Genomic DNA, 16,054 nt, shown 5'->3' with positions numbered 1-16,054 from the left:
TGAGTCGCCAGTCTGAAGACCCCAAAGACTGGCGCTCCCCGCCCGAGGCTCCCCGTGTGCTGGGGGCCCACCCTCCAGGAGCCACCAGGCAGGAAGCTAGCCAGCCGGAAGACTCAAGATGTGTGTTTTTAAAAATATATTTACTAGAGTGTTATCTAGCCATAAAGAAGTATAAACTTGAGACATTTCTAGGTAAATGGATGCACCTTGAAACCATTGTCTTGTCTTTTTGAGACAGGGTTTCACTATGCAGTTCAGGCTGGCTTTGAACTCACTTTGTAGTCCAGGCTGGCCTTGAACACTCAGTGATCCTCCTGCCTCCTCTCAAGTGCTGAGATTACAGGAGTGCACCACCACACCCGATCTCTCCTTCTGAATTGATCTTTTATGTCCACCAGTGACAACCATGAGCTGTGTTTCACCAAACAGTGCCATGCAAGTTTGCAGGAGGAAAATGACTATCATTTTGCTTTTATCTCCTCTTGACACAGTAGTTTCTCAGACCTTCCTTGTTTTCAGTGACCTTGATGGTTTTGAGGAGTTCTAGGCAGTTTGTAGACTATCCCTTTGTTGGGTTTGTTTGATGTTTTTCTGCTGAGGAGATTGATGTTACAGGCTTTTGAAAAGACTACACAGGTAAATTGCTGTTCCTATCACATATCAAGGGTGTATACTATCAACAGTATCACTGCTGATACTCACCTAGAACACCTGGCTGAGGTGGTTGTCTCAGTTTCCACTGGAAGGTTACTCTGATCTTCCCTGCCCTCTTTCCATATTGGATTCCTTGGAAGGAAGGGACTCTGAACAGCCTGCATTTAAGAGCTGGGGAGTGACACTCCACTTCCCTGAGGGCAGATTGTCTGCATAAATCATTTGGGATTCTCCTGCAAGAGAGAGTTGGCTCTCCAGCATTTATTTCTTTATTTAAACACTAATATCATTATGGACTGATGAGTATTTGTTCTCTACTTTGTGTTACAAGCCCATTCTACTTTATTGTTCAAGTTGTTTCAACTTTGTTATTGGGAGCTCTTCTAGCGGGTCCCTGTACCCCTGTACCATGTCCCGTCAGAGTGGTTTCTTCATTGTTCTTTGGTTGGTTGGATTTTTTTGCACTTCCTTTCTCTCTGGTTTTGTGGAGAACTGCAGGCTCATCTTGTGCTATTCCTGGCTCAGCCCTAGAATTAGTCATTTTCCAGGGCATGCTGCCTCCTTTTATTGGAAAATGGTATTAGAAACAAATCTGCACTCTAGATGTGTTGTGTGCATTCTATTTTAGCCCTTTTGAGCAGCCCCATGTGAACTCTATGACTTTATTTTTAATTTTTTAGGAAGTTTGAAACAGTAGGTAAAGTATATGGGTGAATGCCAGAGTCAGACCTCTTGGCTTCATCCCCTAGCTTCAGTAAGTATAGCTTGTGTGGACTTTAATCCCTCTGTGCTTTAGTTTCCCCATGCATATAGTGGAACCTGGAAAGTGTTTAATGATGGCTGGCACCTATCCATGTTCAAATGTGAAGGGAGTGGCAGTAATTGAGAAGAGAGAAAATGCTATAATCCTTCTGTATCTACAGGGTGCTGGTTCCATGACCCTGCAGATAACAAAATTCATGGATGCTCAAGTCCCTTGTATAAAATGGTATAATATTTGCCTATAACCTGTGCATACTTGCATACTTTAACATGTCCACAGTGGGCTGTAATTGTATGTCTCGCTACCAGGTGACTTGAACCACAGGTGGTACACATGCATGACTGTCCCGTCAGGCAGTTTTAATTAATTTTATTAGTAAAAAGACTGATAAAAGTGACTAGATCTGTTTGTACCACTGGTGGCTGAAGCTGTCCAACAGGACAGTCATGCATGTACCACCAGTGGTTTAAATTGCCTCTACATGACTTATAATACCTAACATAATGTAAGTTCCTTATACATAGTTAACTTCAGTTGTTTAGGGAAAAATGACAAGAAAAATCTGTGCATGTTCAGTACAGATGCTGTTTTTCTCTCAAATATTTTCCATCCATGGTTCATTGAATCCTCAGATGTGGAACCTGTGGCTACTGAGAGCCAAATGTACTAGTTCAACTGCTCAAGTCAAGTGACTCGCCTGGGACAGTCAAGTGGGGATTCTAGCATCCCTGCTCCCTCTGTTTGTTTGGTTTTTTTTTTTTTTTGGTTTTTCTCCGGTACTGGGAACTGAACTCACGACCTTGCGCTTGCCAGGCAGGCGCTTTTGCCGCTGAGCTAAATCCCCAGCCCCCCCCTGCTCCCTCTGAACTGTGAAGTCTTGTTTTAGTGGGTGAACCCACGATGAGTGTGCCCGATGTGCCACTGTGCTCTGTGCGGAATGTTAGTGCTAGTCCTGAAGGTGGGGGCTCAGGAGCTCCTGGTGGGAATGGACAGCATTTTAAATTAGTACAGTTATCGAGGTGTGTACACTGAAGAATATTTATCAAATATTATAAGCATGATGTGTTGTATGATTTTCAGGTTCCTTTAAGATGAAGAATGAAAAGCTGTTCGATTATTAGATTAACATGAGTCCTTTCTTCATTTTCTCTTTAGTGGACTCATTGGACGGAGCTGGGCTATGCTGTTTGCCAGTGGAGGCTTCGAGGTGAAGCTCTACGATATTGAGCAACAGCAGATAACAAACGCCCTGGAAAACATCAGGTAGGTCAGCTGGCGCCGTCCTGGAGGAACTAAACGGCGCTGTTTCTTTTGGGCTCTTTTCTGTCAGATCCTCAAGGCTATAAATATTTGTGATTACACATTTCATTTGATTTCTCTTCCAGTGTCGAGGCTGATAAAGATTTTGATCACTTTTAAAGTCCTTTCCAGTGCCAAGGAGCATGTGAGAGGTTTCTTTTCCTTCTTTGCGGGGGTGGTGGCAGGTGTTGGGAAGGGAGCGCAGAGCCGTACTTAGGCATAATAAGTAAATGCTCTGCCGCTGAGCCGCACCTCCAGATATATCCTTTTTCTTTTTAAAGTGAGATTAAAGGCTTTCCTGTTATTCTGTTGGGATTAATTGAGTTATTTCTTAATATAATTAGTGCCTAATTAGATTGAAATTTCAGTCACAAGTCTATGATTTTTGAACCAGAGAAACAAAACAGTTTATTACTATTAACAGCCATATTATAGAAGGAATAAATGTGCTGAATTCTTTATGTAAGCGAGATTTTTTTATATTTTAAATGCTTTATTGGTATATGTTTGTGATATCTAGTAATCATATTGTAGCTGAGATTTTAAAAAGGGTGCATACAAATTTTCCCTTATGCATAGTGCTTTATTTTTTAAGCCCACATGCATTTGAGCTGAGTTAATGTAAATAGAACTGGTTGCACTTCTTTGGCAGGAAGTGAAGAGATCTTAGGGTATCTTGTGACCTACCACCTCATTTTTCTCATCTTATTGCTAGCGTAGTTGTGCCCCCCCAACATACGAATTATACTGAATTCTTGGTTTTGAGTGACTTTTAAGTAGAGCTACCTCCCTTCCTTTCTTGAATCACAAGATCTTCAAATGTGCCATTCCTGTATTGAGAGATTAAGTTAAAAGCACAGACACTACACCTTATGTTTGTAAATATTTTGGTCAGTGTGATGAATTCTGCATTTCAAGTTTTTTTTTCAGCCAGGAAAGAATTATTACTGCTTCTCTCAGTAAGCACACTGTGTCAGCGAGCTGGTTAACAATGACTAAGTGTATTCAATAGCCATATCACTAGATGTTCAGGAATCCGGGACAAAAACATCCCTGACCACATTAGACAGTAAGAACATGAGGTAAACTCGGTGTGCTGATACCTATCTCTAACCCCAGCTACTTGGGATTTTGGGACTGCAATTTTGGAGCCAGCCTGAGTGACTTAGTGAGACCCTGTTTCAACATAAAAGCTACAAAGGGCTGGTGATGTAGTTCAGTGGTACTATGTCCCTGGGTTCAGTCTTTGTACCACACACACAAATAAAAGGACGCCTGAAACCACAGGTGCTAAGTTCTATCCATGTGTACTACATTCCCCCCCACCCATACACACATGTATGATTAAGTTTCATTTATAAATTAAGCCAAGTAAGAGACTAACAATAATAATAATAGAATAATACTATAATGAAAGTAAAAGTTATGACTCTGCCAAGAGTCGCTGCAAAGTCTGCAAGGAGTGAAGACAAGTGTTGCTATTTTTGGACTGTTGCTGACTGCAAAGAACTGAAATCCCAGAAAGCAGAGTATCGGATACAGGGGGGTTACTGCATGCAAGATGTACCTGGGGAGGAATGGCCTGAGGGGTGAGAGTAGTTTGTGGCCGATGGGCCTGTTTCCTACACTGCTTCCCAACACTGCCGCTCCAAGTTTGGGTTCCCTGAGGTCGGAGACTGCACTGGAGTCCCAGTGTCCCTCACTATTGGCTGTCCCGTGGTTCCTGGACTAGCCATCGCAGGTGCAGATGTGAGGACATCATGTTTCTTGTCCCCTGAGTCTGGAGTAGCACAGGCTCAGTAGTCGTTTTAACGGAATCCCAAGAACAGCCTATGGCCTCTCCAAGGTGATCCTCCTGGCCACGTTTCCATAGACATTTTTCCTGTCATCTGTCCCACCCTTGCAGTTTGCTTCACTTCTCACATTCTAATTCTTCTTAACTTTTTATTTTATTTGGTTTTTGTTTTTTTTTTTCCAGTACTGGGAATTGAACTCACAACGTCACGCTTGCCAGGCAGGCACTGTGCCACTGAGCTAAACCCCAGCACCCCTTCTTAACTTTTTATAGCAGAAAATATGCAGTTGAAATTTTACTACTGCTCATAGAGAAATCCTATGTATGTTAAGCACTAGTTTTTCTTCAGTATTTGTGACTAAACCCAGGGACTTGCACGTAATAGGAAAGTTCTCTACCACTGAGCAACATCTCCAGCCCTTTTTATTATTTTGAGACAGGGTCTCACTAAGTTGCCTGTGTGGGACTTGAACTTGAGATCTTGCCTCAGCCTCCTGAGTAGCTAAGATTATAGTAGAAATGGTACATCTTGATTCTGAACTTACAAAAAAATGAATAGAAACTAGGTGAAGTTGAGTTTTGAAAATATTAAGACAATAGAAGATTAAAGAAATTCCTCACAACTCATATTAAGCCAAAGACTCTCAGTGAATCAAAAAAATAAAAAGCTGTCATCCAAGACTAATCTGTCTCTGGCAGAGTGGCACAATGAGAAACTTAAAACCTAGCAGGTTTACGTCTCAGACTGAAGGGCAGCTTGCCCGTGGAAGACCATGTTAGCAGGTGTTTTTCTGCTCTTTTGGTTCTCCATCGAGTGCTGAATGTTTGGCACTCCATCGAGTGCTGAATGCACTGGGTCTCAAGGGATTCTCAGAGGACAAAAGAGGCATTTTAAAAAAGAAAAACAGAAATCAAGTAAACGAAGTTGTCACTTGACCGCTAGGTCTGGACTCAGGGCTGGTCTTGTTTCCATGTAGTGGGTAGGCCATTCTGGCCCTCACGGGAACAGCACACTGACGGAGCCCTTGTGGGTACCTCAGTGACCGCCACCCCAACTCCGGGGCTGAGCGAGCTGCCATGTCTGGCTTGAGTCCCGCTCTGAAGTCACTCTGCCTGGGTGTCCCTGCTCTCCTATCCCCGTTTCTCTCCCACTGTGTCTCAAGTGGCTGGAGGTGGTCACTCTGGTACTCACCCATTTGACAATGACTCAGCATTTTAAATAGGCTAGGAGTTAATAAACCACCAGACGCAATCTCTGAAATAAGGTGGCTGCCCTGTACTTCGTCTCTTAAGTAACTGAACTGGCCCCTGAACTCAGGTGTTGCCATGACCACATCTCTCTCTCTCCCTCTCTCTCTCTCTCCCTCTCTCTCTTCCTTCCTCCCTCCTTCTCTCTCTCTCCTTTTCCTTCCCTCTCCCCCTCTCTCTCCTTCTCTCTCTCCCTCCCTCCGTCCCTCCCTCCTCTCTCTCTCTGTCTCTCTCTCTTTCTCTCTTTTAACTTGCCACTCTCCTTTCTGCCCTGGACTAAATTTTGTTTTGAGCTCTGTTTTGATCTGGATGCTGCTGACTTGGTCTGTTCTGTTCTGCTTTGAAACTTACTTCAAGTTTTCCCACGTCTTTCACCATAATAGCTGGAACAATGGACCATAAAATGGTGACAAATTGCTCCCCTCTGTGACTTCTGTCCCCTTTGCAATGTGATTTTGCTGCTTTTCGCCCTGACCCTGGCCTGGCCACGGGCTTGCACTGGCTGGTGGGACATTAATCAGTGTGACTCCCTAGAAGCTAGAAAAGTGAGATTCCCCTCACCTGCCGTTGGGAACTCTTCCTCTCACCTCTGTCTACCCAGCTGGGGCCATGAGCCCAGTTGCTGGCCAGCAGCAACCAGCATGAATTACTAGACAGAAAGGTGAGGTCAGTGTGGATCAGTAGCCCTCAAACAGCTGCCCCTGACTACAGCCACATGAGTGAGTCCAGCTGAATCCAGCCAAGTTTACCAACTCCAGGCCTGTGACCAAGAACTGTAGGTAACTGACACACTGGGCCTTGATTTCTAGGGTTTGGAACCACCTCTGATTCTAAGATCTGGGGTCTTCTGGGTTTGTCTTTCCACAGTGTTTGTGCCACTCAGGGAATTCTACTTTTGTAGGAAGTCAGATGGAGCTTTCAGTCCCAATCCTTGTCTTAAAGGAACATGCCATACGTAAAGTTTTATTGAGGCACACCCAGTTAGGGGAAGTAGATATGTAAGTAATAATTAACATACTGTGAGATTTTAGGAGAAATGGGATGGTTCCAGCCACACAGGAAAAAGCAATGTTTGAACATAGACTTTGTAGGTAAAATTCCAAGGATGGAGAAAACATACCAGGTAGAAGAATAAACCAATTGTATTTCTATATGTTAGCAACACACAATTAGAAAACAATAAAAAATTTACTACACTTATCAACAAATGTAAATCTAGGCATAAATATAAGAAAAATACAGAAGACATTAATGGAGAATTTTTTTCTGTTTTATAGAAGGACAGACAGATACCCCATTCTTGAGCAAGAGTCAGACATTAATAGCTTAATTACCGGGAAGTAGGGTTCCAGGGGCAGCTGACAAAACCTGACTGGATAGAGGAATTAGGAAGCAAGTTCAAGTGCTGTGGTTGGAAGTTCACATGGTAGCCATGGGTTTGGCTGGTCATTCAACCTGACCGATCTGTGTGTTCACAGGTTCTGCTGTCACTTGGCCGTCATTCAGACAGTTCAAATGATTGCTTCATTTCCTTGTTTATCTTTCTTCACAAACAGAAATAGATTTGCCTTATCTGATTTGTGAAAGCCTTTTTTTTCTCAAAGAGAATTTAAATGTGAAAAGCAACATCAGCGATTTGCCCTTCATAAGAGGCTAACAAGAGCCTCCCAGCTTCTTCAACAGAATATGATATACCTAAGGGAAAATACTTCAGCTTCACGCAGTAAAAACAGGCGTCTTGTATGTTAGGCTTTTAGTATATTTGAGTTAGATCCTGAGTACATGCTTCATAGGATATGACCAGTGATACTGTTTCCAAAGGACCCTGCTTCATATTACTTTTTTTAAAGCCAGAGTTCTCAGATCTTATACTTGAAAAGAGTTGAACTGTTTGAATTGTATGAATCAGTCATAGAAACATCCTTAATTAAATCTTGGAGAGGAGGCATGAACTAACCTTTAGCCAAGGAAGAAAAACAAAATTGCTCCCTAATGACTTTCACACAAACATAGCCTTGTGGAAAATGTGCAAGTGCTGACTTGGCCTCTGAACACTTGGAGTGGGGTCAGAATACTTGGCTTTCACTAGAAGTTAGGTTTGGGAGTGACTTTGCTGAACATTCTGAGGACATACAGTTCTGTCACAGCCCTCTGTGTTCCTGTGTGTGTGGCTGAGGTGGTGGTAAGGCTGTGAATGTGAGCTTGGGGTGGATCCTGCTCATCACTGACTGTGTCTTAGTCTGCATTGTATTTCTGTAGCAAAATACCTGCGACTGGACACTTTAATAAGGAAAGGCTTATTTAGCTCACAGATTTAGATTGGAAGTTCAACATCTGGTTGCCCCCTCTACTCTGGCTCTGCTGAAGGCCTGTAGCTATGACGCAAATGGCAGAGGAAGTCACAGGGTGGGAATACTGAGCCATGAGGGAGCAGCACACATGGTGAGACAGGAAGTGGGAGACCGCAGAGGGGCCAGGCTTGCTCTTTTACAACTGGCCCCCTTAGGAACTGACCCTGTAAGACTTAGCCCACTCCTGACCCAGCATTAATCCCTTCCTGCAGGTGCTCAGGATCCCATCATCTCCCCCAGCCCCACCTCTTAAAGGTCCCACCACCTCAACACCACCACATGGGGTGTGTGTGTGTGAGAGAGAGAGAAAGAGAGGAGAGAGAGAGGCTTCCAGCACACGACCTTTGGGGAGCGACCGAGTCCCTCCGTGAGGTGACTAACAGTGAGGCAGAAGACTGCACAGTTAACTGCCTGATACTTTATTTTTTTTATTTTTTATTTTTTTGTCTTTCTGAGACAGGGTCTCACTGTGCAGTTCAGGCTGGCCTTGAGCTCACTTTGTAGACCAGGCTAGTCTTGAACCTGCAGCAATCCTTCTGCCTCAGCCTCCCGAGTGCTGGGATTACAGGCGTGCGCCATCATGCCCGGCTACTGCCTGACACTTTAAACTCCAGTAGAATCAATTGCCTGGGGCTATTGTGATCCTCACCTCTGGGCTTCCCTTCCCCTTCTAATCTGTGCTTCCCATCTGTCTGCAGGGAGGAGAAGTCAGGGTGGCCAAAGGAGGAAGGGGAGAAGGTAAGAGGGTGCAGCCTGGCGCGTGGGCAGCCCCACCGCCCTCCTGTACTTCAGATGGAGGCCATTTTCTTTAAATTCCACATCTCACTTAGAGACCTTCAGATTCTGAGGGCTGGGGCTGCTGGGCAGATAGTGGTATAGAGAATTCGTCGGGTTGGAGCCCTGGCAAACTGCGGACAGTCTTTGGTGGAAGACCTGCATGACTTAAGAAATGCTGTGCTGCCAAACAAAGGAAGTCTGGAGCTGCTTTTTCACTCTTCTGCCTTTGCCTCCTATTTAACATATTGTCGTGTGCTTTGTTTCTGCTGTCCTCCTGCAGTGCATGGGCCTCACTGTTGGACAGGTGCTCTCACTGTCTGCGTTGGCTTTGCAATAATTTAATCAAGGTGTGGAGCATCCACTTTGTCTGCTCTTGTGTACATGGAACGACCCATGGGGCCCTCTTCGGCATGGGGGCCAGATCACGGGCACCGTGATGAAAGCAGGTGGCACGGCATGGTCAGCTCCTGGGGCAGAGACCCAGCCTCTCTCTTCCTCACTAGCTCTGCTGCTTGCCTCTGTGCTCTGGGGTCCCTGTGGCTCCCCTGAACGTAATCTTACCCAGTGCTCCACATCTGCCCCCTTCTCCCCGGCTAGCTGTCTCAGACCCTCAGGGCTTAGGTTGTAGGTGGGAGGTAAAAGGCCTCCAGCGAGCCCTGGGAGTTCATGGTGGGCACTGAGCTTTATAAAGAAACATAAGCTGTGAACTTCATGGTGGGAGCTGCATTGTACTCGAAACCGTACCGTACGTGAAAGTGGGCAGTAAAGTACGAGACGAATGAGGGGTGCGGAGTGCGTGGGGTCAGTGTGGCTCAGGGATCAGAGTACAGACTTTGGAGTCAGCTCTGACACGGCCGCCCTTCCTGTTGTGTCTCATTTTTTGCTCTGGAATATTGTATTGCTCAGCTCTGTGCTGAGATAATTAACTTAGGAGCGCACACGTAGTTTGGAGTTTTAGTCCGTGATTGAACGGCCCCATCGCACTGGGCCTCTTGGTGAGCAAAACGGAGTTTCAGAAGTGGGTGGGGCACTGCCCCACAGCCCTCTGAGGGCCTGCTGCCAGCGACCTAAGGAGTCCTCACATGGCCCTGCCCTGAGAAGTCGCACTATCTCCTGCTGTTGCCTTTAACACGCAGACACCTGGGGGACACTCAGCATCCAAACTGCAGCAGAAATGGAAACATGATAGTACTTGCCTTACACAGTGGCTTGGGGATTAAACATGTAACACCTTCGGAACACTGAGTTCTTGCCGTCTGTGCCTCCTTCAGTTCCAGGGTGTGCAGGAGCGTGGGGAGGCGGTGTGTGAGGAGTCAAGAGATGAACTTTAGTTGGGTACTGATGTTTGGTGATCCTCATGTTGCTTCGGAGGTGAAAGGATAGACACATGAGCAGGACAGCAGGAAGCGTGGTGGCTTGTTTGGGTGACCAGAAGAGCCCCTGGCTGGAGGAGCACTCGCCTCTGCCTCGGGGCAGCATCAGGAGGGACTGTGATAAGGACTCAGGCTGTAGTCAATGCAAGGGAACTTGGGCTTCTCATCTGCAATGGCTTGAAGGACTGTGCCCCGCCCAACACTCATGTTGAAACTGAACTCCAAGGCAACAGGATTAAGTGGTGGGACGCAGTGGGATTAGCACCCTTACACACGGGCTCAAGGCTGAAGGAGCACTCCTGCCACCTGCCCTTTTCACCATGTGAGGACACAGCTTAGACGCTCTCACTGTGTCCTGTAAATGCCCTCCCCCAGGCATTTGAAAAATTATTATGCCAGGTAGGCACCGTGCTTGGTCTGAGTGATGTGAAACCTGGGATCCCTTTTGTACAGTGACAGTGCGATGTCAGATCTCGTAGGAAAACAGGTAGATCGGAAGAGAGATAGAGGCCACCACATGCCATGCAGATGTCTTGGTAAAGTGCTGCACATGGCAGCCGTGAAGCGAAAGGGGAGGGGGGAGGGGAAGTGCCCCCTTGGAGGAGTAACTAGGTAGCAGCAAGACCAGGAATGTGTCAGGCTGCGGTGTAGGTTCTAACCATGGCTGCCTAGGGGTTTGATGGCAACAGCAATAAAACGTGAGACGTTAGGAGGAGGGTATGATTCCGTGAGAAAATACTCAGGTTTGGGGGCCTGTGAATGGGCTGCACTTTACTGTTTGTGTCTGATTTTCTTGTTGTGTTGAAAACTGGAGTTTAAAATAATATAATGTGGCAACAGAATCTCTCCCCTGAGGGTCATTATTGTTGCTGTCTGCTTTTTAGTGGCTTTTCTAGATCAGCCCTGCAGTCTGTGCTGTGTTCTTGTTAGTGTGTGTGAAGGCTGTACTTGGTTGATTCTGTGGTCGCCTTATAATTGTAGAGATTTCCTGAAATGCCTTGAACCGGTGAGTCTTTGTAGAGGGCGCTGCAGTTGTGTTCAGGTGGGATTTCCGTGCTCTGGAGGGCAGTCTGCAGCTCTGCCTCTGCCTCCACTTCCTGCTGGTTCGCCGCCCGGAGCTCATAGCCCGGAGGTCAGCCTGGAGTCAGCCAGAGTGGGAGGCGAGGCCCTCTCAGCTGTGGGCCTTTCGGTTCTCTGAAGTCTGTCAAAGCTTCTGAAAGCCCACTGCAGACCTCTCCTTCCTCACTTCTCCGGTGCTCTCTCCCTCCCTTTTCTTGGAGGGAGTTCCTGTCAGCCCCACTCAGACAGCTATGATGTTAAACAGTTGTTACTGATCGTCACTTTTGACAGACTCAGGGTGGGGAGGTCCACACAGCCCAAGCTCTAGTTGTGTCAAGGAAAGATGGGTCCCGAGTCCAGCTTTTCCGTGAACTGGCTAGATGACAGTGAGCCACAGTTTTCCAGAGTGGAGCTCTGGGGGGAATTCCCTCCTGTGCTGCCCCCTCTGCTGGCTGCTGGGTTACCGGTTTTCAAGCCTACAGTAGGGCAGGAGAGAAGAGGATGGGGACAGATGTGGGCTGTGACAAGTCAGGGAGCCACACATCTGTTCTATTGAGTTCCAGCTTTTTTTTTTTTTTTTTTTTTTTTTTTTTGGTTTTTATCAGTGCTCCTTGGATTCTTGTAAGCCTTGAGTGAATGTCTAGAGTTCCAGAGGTTGATCCTGACTCCCCCTTCCCCCTAAGTTCTCATTGCTTTTATGGAGAAGTGGATATTTGGAGGTGCTTACTCGCCATTTTGGAAGTGATCTCTCCCCTAGATTATTTTTGAAGCCAACCCTAGACACATCAGTATACAGTTTTCTGATAACAGAACTAGATAGCCTTGACCCCTGTGGCCTTCTCTGGAGGAGACAGGCAGAGCCTCCTGCACCAACACCAGCAGATGGAGTCCTGCTTCCTCTGCAGCGAGGGGTGAGGGGTGGAGCAGGAGCAGGTGTGGTCCTTGAGCACAGATCCCTGGGAAAAGAACCAGGAACCAAGGGGAGAGCAGCTTCCACCCAGGTTCCCACCTCACGTCACCACTGGAAGGAGCACAGAGCGAAGGAAAGACTTCCACACGGCGAGAAGCAGACAGGAACTCTGATCTCCTGTGTTGAGAAGAGCAATAAACACAGGAAGCAGCGTGTGTAGTTGGGTCAGATGGTGAGCAAGGAGGAAGAAAACCTGAATGCTGGGAAGGTTTGAAGATGGAGCAGTCATGTGCTTATTGGAAGAGAAAATAGGTTAGTCAAGATGCCTGATAGGAAACCATCGTAGGAAAAATCCTTCTGCTTGGTTGTCAGAGGGTGGTGAGATCCAGGGCTAACCAAGTGTCGACTTTAGAACAAAAGTGAGCTGTTTTAGTCTGTCATCTGATGTCCCCGTTTCAAAGCACATTTCAATATTGGTGTGGTAAGGGTTTGACACGTGTCTAAATGTTGGCTCGTGTGGGTTTTAAATTCTTATTCCTTCACCCTCGGTTTTGAGGAGATTTCTTGATTTCAGGCGGTAGCCGGAGTTGGTTGACATCACTACAGCGCAGCCCTGCAGGCGTGGCTGGGTGGGGCTGCGGCACACTGCCTGCTCCTGCAGCACTCACTCTGCAGCCCTGCCTGCTCCTGCCCCTCTCCCTGCCAGGCTCCGCCTCCTGCTCCCGGGTGCCTCCTTCTGCACGGTGCTTCCCCTCTGCTTAGCCATCACCGCACACTTCTGGGTTGTTTTTCATCTTCCAAAATATTAACATCTTTTACCTATTTTAAAATAATATCGTTGGCCTGGTTTTTAAGGTTTCTGGAGGGAGCAGAGATAAATTTATGTGTGTAAATAAATATATTTACCTCACGAACGTACAGTCCCAGGCCTAGATTACTATGTGAGCCAATTGAAATATACTAGCTGAACTGATTTTCTAACTCATTTTTCACAATCTATAGGCAGTTATTTCCTCAATCAGATCATTTCTGAATTCATGTGATGTTTTACCATCTTAAGTGTACAGATTGGTAACGTTAAGCACATGCACATTGTTTGGCAACCAATTTAGGGAACTTTTTCATCTTCTAAAACTGAAAACTTCTAAAACTAAAATCTTCTAAAACTCTGGCTGCATTAAGTGATAACTCCCCATCTCCCCTTTCTCTCCTGCCCCTGGCAATCACCGTTCTGCTTTGTTTCCTATAAACTGGACTGCTCTGGGTGTCTCATGTAAGTGATGGCTTATCCGCTCGTGTCTGGGCACATGCAGGCTGCCTCCATCTCTGTTCTTTCAGAACACCACTGCTGTGAACGTGGGTGTGCAGGGAATTTTCAGAGATTCTGCTTTCAGTTCTTGTGGATCAGGGCTCCAATTTAGCCCTTGTCTTTTAAATGAATAAATGAACATTTTAAGTAAAATTTCAGAAATAGAAATATCACATCATTCATGAATATTCTACCTTACAGTGAGAATAGTAAATATTTTTCCCCTCTCATTTTAAATAAAAATTTAACTTTGATGGCGTGCAAGTACAGTTCAGTACTGTGTTCTGTGTCACAGTGTTAGCCTGACCTCTCGAGGTAGAACTGGTACATCACATCTGTTTATTAGCACGCCCTCATCTGGTAGCTGCTGGGGCCTTATACCAGTTTTGTCAGAAAGGCGCATTAATGGGGGTGTATAATGCTCACATTTACTCTTTAGAGTATTTTTATTGATGAATTACTAATTTTAATCTTATGAGTTTTATTATATTAAACAATGAGTACTTCACAGGAAAAAATATTAGAAAAGTAAAGTATTGAGCCAGGCATAGTGGTGCATGCCTTTAATATCAACAGTCCATAGGCTGAAGCAGGAGGATTGCTGTGAGTTCAAGGCCAGCTTGGGCTACATAGTAAGTTTAAAGCCAGCCTGAACTACATAGTGAGACCCTGTCTCAAAATAAACAAAAAAACAAACAAATAAATAAATGAAGTATTGAATTTTTAATATTTATTGAGTGTTTATAAAAAGCATCAAAATTTTCAACATTGTTTTTTGATGTACAAAGTATACAAAATAACAAACGAAATAAATTCCTATATGAACTACAATGAAAATACAAAGCTTTTTTAAATAAAAAGGTGAAGAGGGGTTGAAGGGGTTGTAGGGGAATGGGAAAAAATAGAATCAAGTTATATCATATACAGGTACAAATTCCTATGGTGAATGTGATCACTGTGTATACCTAAAATGTAACAATAAAAATAACTAATAAAAATACCAATAAAAGTCTACAAGGAAATAATCTTTACTTCAGTTATTACACTTAAGGCAGACTTCACACTCAACAACAGTATGTTCCATACACATGTATTGCTTACACTGGCAGTACATGTGTTTTGCTTTCTTGGTTTTTTTGTAGGACATACTTGACATCTCAATGGTCTTGCTTTTTTGTCTAGAGGTTCTTATGATATTATACAATGTGTAGTTAACAGGAACATACAATATCAATAAAATAAAGTATTAAATTCTTAGTATGTATTGCATGTTTAGAATAAATGTCAATATTTTCACATTGGCTGTGTACTTGCTTACAAAACCTAAAAGATAACATCAGAAATAAATTCATATATATATATATATATTTTTTTTTTGTTTGTTTGTTTGTTTGTTTTGTTTTTCTCCGGTACCGGGAATCGAACTCACGATCTTACGCTTGCCAGGCAGGCGCTGTGCCGCTGAGCTAAATCCCCAGCCCCCTAAATTCCTATATAAACTACAAGGAAAATACCAATAGAACTGTACAACAAAAATAATCATTGCTTCAATTGTTCAATTGGAATTAATGTAACTGGGATAAAAGATTGCCAAGTGGCGGGGTTTAATGAGTGGCACATAGATCAGCAGAGCTCGAAGAGAATATGGGGCTTTGTCTGGATGTGTCTGCATCCTCTCAGCCTTCACTGGGTTTCCCCTCAAGGTGCTCTGCATCAGGGTCCTGGAGTGTGCAGCCATCCAACAAGCTCTGTCCTCTCGTGCCCAAGCTGCCGTCCATTCTACCATGTCATGCTTAGGGAAGGAAGGGCTTGAGGCCCTCTCACTGCTGTAGGTTCCCCATCCTGAGGCTGATCTGCAGGAGCCAGTAGTTGTGGCTGCTCCTTGCCAGTGCTTCCTGCCTCCACAGGACTCTTTCCTCCTTGCCCCATGGGGTTGACCCTGGGAGGAGCCAAAGAGTAAGAGATTCCTGTACCCTTTTACTTACCTAGTCTGACTCAGAGCTTTGGGAAGAAAGGCCAGACATTTGCTTGGGATGCATAAAAGACTCGAAGTCACATGGCCGGCCAACAAAAGCTTGAAGAAGGCACTTTGGAGCATGTTGGCCCTTCTGTCGTGTTTTCCCACAGGTGACATCCTTCCTCATCTGTTCGCCAGGCTTGAACTTTTAGAGGCACTGTGTGCAGCTGAGAGTGTGGCTTAGTGGTAGAACATTTGCCTGGCATGCACAAGGCCCCGAATTTGATCCATTTTGCTGCAAATGACAAATCCCCAGTATCGGGTTAATAACCTTTAGTTATTGTGAATTGATCAGGCCCGCAATCTCCCAAAGGAGTGGACAGAGAAGACTTAAATAAATGAGACAGTTGAAATGACTGTAGGCCTCCAGGAGGATCTAACTCTCTTACAGCATTCGATATTCTTTGGGTTTAGACAAAGACTTCTCTGAGCAGCCCATATTTATTTGGTTTACAAACAAAGGAGTGGGATACTCAAGAAAACGCGGGAATCTGAGCAG

The 16,054-nt window shown here is 45.2% G+C and overlaps 1 protein-coding gene across 1 annotated transcript in view; it reads left to right on the top strand.

Annotated features, from left to right (window-relative positions):
- Cryl1 (crystallin, lambda 1) overlaps nt 1-16,054 on the top strand; it is a gene marked incomplete at its 5' end in the record, with an annotated part of 133,014 nt that overhangs the window by 21,992 nt on the left and 94,968 nt on the right. The window contains 1 exon segment of the mRNA XM_013505481.1: nt 2,573-2,680. Within this exon segment, the coding sequence (XP_013360935.1) occupies nt 2,573-2,680 (108 nt within the window).

This window comes from Chinchilla lanigera, unplaced genomic scaffold (assembly GCF_000276665.1).
Source record: "Chinchilla lanigera isolate Chin_1 unplaced genomic scaffold, ChiLan1.0 scaffold00096, whole genome shotgun sequence".
NCBI classification, from domain to species: Eukaryota; Metazoa; Chordata; class Mammalia; order Rodentia; family Chinchillidae; genus Chinchilla; species Chinchilla lanigera.
The sequence above is the reverse complement of the archived record's forward strand: the minus strand, read 5'-3'. Positions and strand labels throughout refer to the sequence as shown.